The sequence below is a fragment of the Neovison vison genome, chromosome 6, assembly GCF_020171115.1.
Source record: "Neovison vison isolate M4711 chromosome 6, ASM_NN_V1, whole genome shotgun sequence".
In the NCBI taxonomy this organism is placed as follows: Eukaryota; Metazoa; Chordata; class Mammalia; order Carnivora; family Mustelidae; genus Neogale; species Neogale vison.
Genome location: NC_058096.1, coordinates 221,873,578 through 221,881,224, shown reverse-complemented (window position 1 = coordinate 221,881,224; position 7,647 = coordinate 221,873,578). Strand labels below are relative to the sequence as shown.

The 7,647-nt window shown below is 59.0% G+C and overlaps 1 protein-coding gene across 1 annotated transcript; it reads right to left on the bottom strand.

Annotated features, from left to right (window-relative positions):
* Nucleotides 1–7: 7 nt before the first annotated feature.
* On the bottom strand, nucleotides 8–7,616 carry APBA3 (amyloid beta precursor protein binding family A member 3). The gene is made up of 11 exons (XM_044254562.1): nucleotides 7,263–7,616; nucleotides 6,017–6,619; nucleotides 5,889–5,928; nucleotides 2,703–2,848; nucleotides 2,463–2,549; nucleotides 2,213–2,374; nucleotides 1,597–1,773; nucleotides 1,302–1,514; nucleotides 559–678; nucleotides 310–450; nucleotides 8–215 (listed from the first exon to the last, which is right to left on the bottom strand). The coding sequence occupies exons 2-11, from the start codon at nucleotides 6,590–6,592 to the stop codon at nucleotides 144–146; spliced, it is 1,734 nt and encodes a 577-aa protein (XP_044110497.1). The 5' UTR covers nucleotides 6,593–6,619; nucleotides 7,263–7,616; the 3' UTR covers nucleotides 8–143.
* Nucleotides 7,617–7,647: the final 31 nt, after the last annotated feature.

The following is a 7,647-nucleotide window of genomic DNA, read 5'->3' as shown; positions in this document are numbered from 1 at the left end:
ATTTAGACCTTTTTTTTAAGCATTTAATGTTTTCCGTCAGAAAACAACAGGGCACTGGGAAGCCTGGGAGTCTCCACAGACGGGCTCCCAGGGCCCCCGGGGCTAAGGCACGGCGGTGGGAGGGAGGGGACGCTGGTAGCTGCTCACAGGTACACGGGCTGCTCCTGGCCGGTGAGCAGGCGGTAGGTGGCCGCTGGCATCGTTTTGATGTGGACCTGGGGGCGGGGAAGGCAGAGAGGAGGTGGTGACTCGTGGGGGGCGGCGCGCTGGCAGGAGGCCCCGCCCCCACCCCGCCCACTGCCCGCCCACCTCCGTGTGGGCCTCGGTGAGCAGCTCGATGATGCGGGCGTGCGGCGTGGCCACCACGCTGTGCCCGTTGATCTCGATGATGCGGTGCCCCACGCGCACGCCCCCGCGCTCTGCGATGCCGCCCCGGAGCAGACTGCAGATCTGCAGGGCGTGGGGACAGAGGTGCCATGGTGGCTCAGGAGGCTGCGCTCAGGGCCACCAGCCCCCACTCCGCCCCCCAACCTCCCCGTCCTGGGGCCAGGGTCTCACGATGCCGTCCTCCACGCAGAAGCCCAGCTGCTCGCGGGCGTGTGGCCGGCGGATGATGGCGGTGGTGACCGGTGGGCAATGGATGATGCTGAGGGTCACTGAGGTCTGTGACTTCACCTCCTGCGCGGGACGGGGGCTGTTGGCCTAGTGGGGCCTCCAGGGTGCCGTCGGGCCTCTCGGCACACTGTAGCACCCCAGGGCCTCAGTTTATCCACTCGTGAAATGGAGCTTCAGAGTCAAGGCTCTGGATTCTAGAAGACCCCTCGAGAAGCAGTTAAGAACACAGACTCAAGCCAGGAGGCCTTGGGGCCAAGCGGTGACCTCTCCCCTCCCCATCTCTTCCTATGGTTCTAGAATATCCTCTAGAACATCTGCGGTCTCAGTTTCCCCGTCAAGAGCACGGTTCTAGCAACATCTGCCACGCTCGCTCAGTAACATGCTGGACGGTATGGGAAGTCCTCCCCAGCTCCGGGCCTCAGTTTCTCCAGCTGGCAACAAGGGTCAAGGCTCAAGAACACACTGGCAGCCTCATGGTGGAGAGGAAGGCTCCTGGCCCTGCAGCTAGACTGCCTGAGTTCATATGCTGCCCTCACACTATCAAGGTCCCCCTGGACCAGCAGCGCCCCCTCTCGGAGGCTCTGTCTCCCCAGCACACTGGGGTGGGTGGGACCTCACACTCTGCCTTGCCCCTTCCAGATGGCGCCAGGGAAGGACACCCCGGCCACCCCACGGCGTGGACTCACGCGGACAGCGGCCTGGCAGGCGGCCAGGGGCAGCCCCACCAGGCTGGTCCCGTTGATGGCGGTGAGGCGGTCCCCAATGCTGAGGGCCCCCGAGCGCTCAGCGGGGCCCCCGTGCAGCAGGTTGGCAATGACAGCCGTGGGCAGCAGGGAGCCCCAGCCCGACTCCACCAGGGCCACGCCCAGGCCCTCGCCCCGGCGTTTCTCGATGCACACCTGGGAGGGGGGACACGGGGTGGAGGGGGCATGAGGGCTGCCCTGGGGGAGGCGGGGGGGGGCCACCATTCCGTGTGCTCACCTCCCTGCAGTTCTCGCTGTTGGAGAAGTGGTCGAGGTCCCCGTTGTGGAGGTGGCCGGGGCCCGCGGCCTGGCTCTGCTGGGCGCCCACCTGGCTGGGGTCAAGGCCGCTTTCCCAGAGGAACTGGCTGTAGGCCACGGAGAAGGCCTGGCCGATGGCCTGAGCAATGAGCTGGGCCTGCACGCCGATGGGTGACATCTCTTGGGGGGTGCCCCACCCACCTCCTTCAGGTCCCCCAAACCCTCTGGCGTCCTCAGGGCCGAGCCCTCCCGCCCCCGTGGCAGGGGCACGATTCCCAGGCGGCAGTGGATCCCCTGTGGCTTCTGGGGACTGTGAAACCAGCCACTGTCTTGGGGAATCTCTGGGGGGAGGGGAGGGGAGGGAGAAGGGCCTGGAGCCGGGAAGGTTCAGGGGTCGGCCGCCAGTCTCCGGGGCTTCCAGGAAGGGCCAGGGACTTTGGGGGTGGGGAGGGAGACAGCGGCCAGCACTGGGGACCAGTGGGAGGACACTGCAGTGACAGCATGGCCAGGAGGGCTCTGGAAGAGGGTGAGGCCAGCCTGAGTTCCGCCCCCAACGCCAACCCCCCCACCAGAACGCCCGGAGCAGGGCTGCTCACGTCTTCGGAGTGGAAGACGTGGCAAAGCATCTTGTAGAGCTTGTGGCTGGGGGCCTGGGACGCCGGCCGCCGGGCCAGCCGCCGCCGCGCCATGAGCACCAGCACGCTGCCGATGTCCGCGATGTAGGAGATGGTCTGCAGGGCGTGGTCCATCATGGCCTCCTGGAGTGGGGGGGACACCGGGCCTGGGCGGGCTGTGCGGGCCCTCAGCAGGGCCCCCGTACCCCGGCAGCCGGCCCCGGCCCCGTACCTGGGAGTCGGCCGTCAGAACCTTGACCCTCTTGGTGGACACGAAGAGGTCCACTTCCGTCATGGGCTGGGTCTCCCCGTCGGGGGCCTGTGGGTGGGGGGTCGGGGGGAGGTGGAGGTCTGCGAAGACCCAGCCTCTGCTGTGCTGGGCTCCGAGGGCCTCGGGGGACCTGGCCGGCAGCCCATCCATCCACCCGCCCGCTGGCCCCGGGGAAGCCCACCTGCCCAGCCCTGGCTTCACCTTGACGCGGTCCATCGCCTCCCGGGCCTGGGCCATGCGTGTGCTGGGGGGCGGGTTCCGCTCAGACACCAGCTGGGTGGAGCCCAAGTATTTGGCCCCAAATATGACACCGTCTAGGAGGTCTTCGTGGTCACAGGGACCAGGGACTGAAGGCAACAGTGGAGGACCGTCAGCCCCTGCGAGCTCCCAACCACGCCCGTGCAACCCCACGGGCGCTGCCCTGGGTCTCGGCTCCCTCAGGGGTCTGGAAGCACAGAGATCTACCCCGTGGTTTAGCCCCCCTGAACCACACGCATCCGCCCACTGTTCTAGAACCATCTCATCTTCCGGAGCCAGACATCTAGAGAGCTCTTGTCCGTCTACAACCAGCTCGGACTCTGTCCATGGGGCAGTTTCAAGAGTCCTCCCGGAGTCTAGAACCGAGGCCAGATCCCGGAAGTACTCCAGCACTCCTGGCTTTCCACCCTGGCTTTCTAGAATTCTGTCATCCAGCTAGAACCAGGCACTCCCATTTCTAAAACCAGCAACCTTATAAAACCACAGACCACTGCTCTCAAAGGTTCAGGAATCCCCCGAATCAATCCGGAGCCAGTCAGCTTTCTGGCTGTTTGAGAACTCTCCCTTCTCAGCCCAGGACTGCAGGCAACTCCACGGTTCCAGAACTCCCCAATCAGAGCAGGAAGAGACGACTTCCCCCACGTCTAAAATTCTCACACTATCCAGAACCCCAAATGGCTCCTCGTGGTTCCAGAGCTTTTCCACAGGTCCCACCCCACAGGATTCTGCAGGGTCTAGAAATCAGCACCCCTCCAGAACCAAATTTTCCTACTCCATGACTCTGTAACTTCCTAATCGTAATGGCACTGGCCATCACGGCCATTGGCTCTTCCTATGGTTCTGGAACATCCTCAAATGGTCGGAACACCTCGGCTGTCCCCAGCGAGCCCAAGAGGATATGAGTAGTCCAGAAAAGAGCAACTCTACGTGTAGTTCTAGAATTCCACCAACCTAGCCCAGCACTGCACGGGAACTCTGCAGTCAAGGCTCCGTAATTCCTGAGCAATCCAGAACCAGCCAGTTCTAGAATGTCCTAACAAGAAGTGGTTGCTTTTCTGGTTTAGCACTGCAGGTGAAGGCCCCAGCTTTGGATGACCTGAAGTGAGTTTTATCTAAAGCCCCTTCTGCCCACTATCTTTTGGGATCTAAGCATTCTGGAAAAACAAACAGGTCCACTCAGGGTTTCTAGAACCACACCACCTAGTATGCTAGCGGCCACACACGTGTAGGGATTATGCACTCAGAAATGCATTTTGGATTTCTGGATTTGGGAAATTTAGTATGAAAAAAAAGGTAAAATAATTGTTAAGATGCTGATTATACGTGGAAATGACACCTTAACTCGCCTGAGTTACTTAAAATGTTATTACTTTTTCCGGTGGTTTTTTTTTTTTTAAGTTTTTGCTTTTTGTTTAAGCAATCTCTACACCCAACATGGGGCTCGAAATCATGACTGTGAGATCAAGAGTCCCACGTCCTCTGACCAAGCTAGTCAGGTGCCCCGTGTTTATTTTTGTTAAAGCAGATAACTAGGAAATTCAAAGTCACACACAGGGGCACCTGGCTGGCTCAGCTGGTTGAACATCTGACTCTTGATTTCGGCTCGGGTCCTGATCTGAGATCAGGGTCATGGGGTCAAGCTCTGTATCGGGTCCCACACTGAGTGAGGAGTCTGCTCAGGGTTTTCTTTTTTAATGTCTCATTTGTTTATTTGAGAGAGAGAAAGAGTGAGCACAAGCAGAGGGAGCAGCAGAGGGGAAGGGAGTAGTGGGGAGCCCAACGTGGGGCTCAATCCCAGGACCCTGAGATCATGATCTGAGCCAAGGGCAGATGCTTAACTGACTGAGCCACCCAGGCGCCCCTGGCTGGGGCTTTCCTTTCCCTCTGCCTCTGCCCCTCTCACGGCTAACAAGCACACACTCCCTCTCACACTAAATACAATTTTTTAAAAAAAGTCACACATCACTCACGTTATGATTCTATTGTATAGCACGACTCTAGAACTTTCTGATTACTCTGGAATCAGAAAGCCCTGTCCACAGGCCTAGAACACCCCCTGGTCTAGAACTGTAAGCAGATAAGCTCTATTCACTCCATGGTTACCAAACTCCCCAGTCTAGACAGCTCTGTTCACCATTCTAGAACACGTTCAAACCCAGGTTCTTTTAAACCTAGAACCACGGAGCAAAATGCCAAGTTCTGGAACTCCCAAGGTAAGTCATTGCTCCACCCATGATTCCAGCACCTTCTTGGAACTCTAAGTCCAAACGAGCTTCACCTTCCAACAACCATAAAACTTGCTCTTTGACTTGTAGCCCTAGGTAGTCTGGGGGGAAATCCTAGAACATTCTAGGTGGCCAGAACTGCTTCTTTCCATGTCTTCAGGGCAGAGATTGACAAATTTTTTTTCTTTCTCTCTTTCCTTTTTTTTTTTTTTTTTTTTTTAAAAAAAGCACATCCTGGAGCCTCCACACCCAGCCAGGAGCCCAACGCGGGGCTTGAACCCACAGCCCGGAGATCAAGACCTGAGCTGAGCTCAAGAGTTGGACGCTTCAGCGACTGAGCCATCCAGGCATCCCAAGAGTGACAAACTTTCTACGCAGGGGGCCAAACTGCAGACAGTCTGTCTCTGTGGGCCAGTCGGTCTGCCCTGCAACTACTCAACCTGCCCGTTGTAACACGAAAACCACCGTAGACAATATGTAAATGAATGGGCATGACTGTGTCTCAATAAAACTTTATTTGTGGACACGGAAATGGGAGTTGCACATCGTTTTCACACAACAAGAAATGCTGTTTTTCTCCAACCACTTAAAGACATAAAAGCCCCTGTTAGCTCATGAGACAAACCCAAACGGGCGGGTTGGATCTGACCCGTAGATGGTAATTTGCCAGCCCCTGCTCTAAAACCCAGCGCCATGAATGCCACGCCTGCCCCTCCTGCCCCCATCCATTCTAGAACATTCTCACCATTCTCTCCCACATCATCTGGAATCTACTCAACCAACCTCAGAGCCTCTCTAGAAGCAACTCCTTACTGGGAAGCTTTGTGCCGTTTTTGGGAGGAGCCTGATTGGGGTGATTCTGAAATTGCTAAATCTCTGGGGCCAGGGTGGGCGGGACACTCACCCTCCTGGAGGGCAGGGTATGGCACCGGGGTCTTGGGGCTCTGGAAGAAGATAGAAGAGGGGTAGGACTGAGTGCCCTGGCTTGGTTCCTGGCAGCAGAGGTCCCCTGGGGGGCAGGACAGGCTCTACCTGGGTACTGGCACGTGGTTCTTCGGGAGCAACCAGAGGAACTGTCTCCAGCCAGGGTTCCGGGGAGCTGCTGGAGCTCCTGCTGCCACCCCGCTCGGCAGAAGCTCCCTCCGCCCATTCCGGAGCGCTGGTATCTCCGTCTGGGTCCTCAGGGGGCTGCAGTGGGCGAGGGGCAGGGTCCGGAGGTTCCTTGGGACAAGACTGGGAAGGAGGGCATTCCTGGCAGTGCAAAAGGCTCAGTAGGTCGTCCCGGCCAGCCTCGGCAGACAAAAGCCCATGGCCATCAGCAATGTCCCCAGAGGCCAGGCCATGGCCCGTGGCCATGTGCAAAGGGCAGGGAGGTCCATCTGGGGACAAGCCCACCAGATCACCAGGCAGAGCCTCAAACTGGGGTACCAGGTCCTCAATACTTGGCCCATCGAGTTCCATCTGTCCCAGGCTGCCGGAGCGTCTCGGCACCGGGTCCCACTGACAGCTGGGGGGTAGGTCCTGAGAGGGTGAAAGTGTGTCCCTGGGCTCCTCCAAGTCCATAGCTGGAGGGCCCGCGGGAGACTGGGAAGTTGTCAAGAATTCCATGCCTGGACCCCAGGCTCAGACCAGCATCTGCAAGAGAGATTCGAAGATAAGACTAACCGAGTGCCAGCACGGTGTCAGGCTCCAGGTGGGTGCTGTCCGTGTAGAACACAGAATCTAGCCCCCACCATACCCTGCAAGGACGGGTCCACTATGGTCTCCAATTTACGGCTGAGGAAATCCAGATGCCAAATAGGCAGTGGTAAGAGAGTGGCTTCACAGGCTCGGAACCTGGGAGCACGCCCCTGGACCTGTCAGCCCAGGCCTCTCCCCACCCGTGGACCCTCTTCCCCCAGACTTGGTTCTTCCAAGTCTCCCCTAGCGCGACCTGTAACCCAGGCTGGAGACTCAGCCTGACTACACAAACGCGCTGGGTGCCGGTCCCCGATACCTCGCACTCAGGACCTCAGCCTAAGACTAGATCCAGAACCCCAGACTCAATATTAGAGATTCAAGACTCCAGAAAGCGGAGCCTAGTCTCAAAACCTCCAAGGCCACGCTCAAGACCAACCCCGGACTCTGACCCGGACCTCAGAATCCTGCCTGAAAACGTAACTCCACCTAAAGCTACGAGTGAAACCCCCAGTCCCCTCGCGGACCCCAGCCTCAAGATTTCAGACCCCCTTCCCCAGCCGCCGCCTCCAGACCCCGCTCTGCCCACCGAGGCACTCACTTCCTAAACCGAAGTGGCCTCGGACTTCGAGGCCCCCAGATTGTCCCCAGCCGGACAGTCCTCAAGCGGCCGCGGGTCCCGGATTCCCGGTCCCGGCGCCGCCAGGTCTGTCCGGGCAGCGCTCGCACCCACTGGGCTTGCGCGCGTGTGCGGAGCCTGCTGGGAAATGTAGTTCGCCCAGCCAGCCTCGCCGCGCGGGAGCCCTGGGTGGCGGAACCAAGGGTTCGAATCCCGGGCCTCTTCACGCGAGCGGAAGTCGGGCTGCCCTCTGGACCCCTTTCTTCAATTACAAATTGGGGTTAGTGATCACTGCCTGCCATGGACGGCTGTGGGCATTATTCCAATGGATGGCAGATGGGAAGAAATGGGACCGGGAAGTATTAAG

Excerpts from the sequence above, each read along its gene's own strand:
- APBA3 (XM_044254562.1), bottom strand. The coding sequence starts at position 6,592 with ATGGAATTCTTGACAACTTCCCAGTCTCCCGCGGGCCCTCCAGCTATG. Across the intron at positions 2,849-5,888 it reads ATACCCTGCCCTCCAGGAGG|TCCCTGGTCCCTGTGACCAC; the intron begins GTGAGTGTCCCG and ends TGTTGCCTTCAG. Across the intron at positions 2,375-2,462 it reads TTCTGACGGCCGACTCCCAG|GAGGCCATGATGGACCACGC; the intron begins GTACGGGGCCGG and ends CCCCCACTCCAG.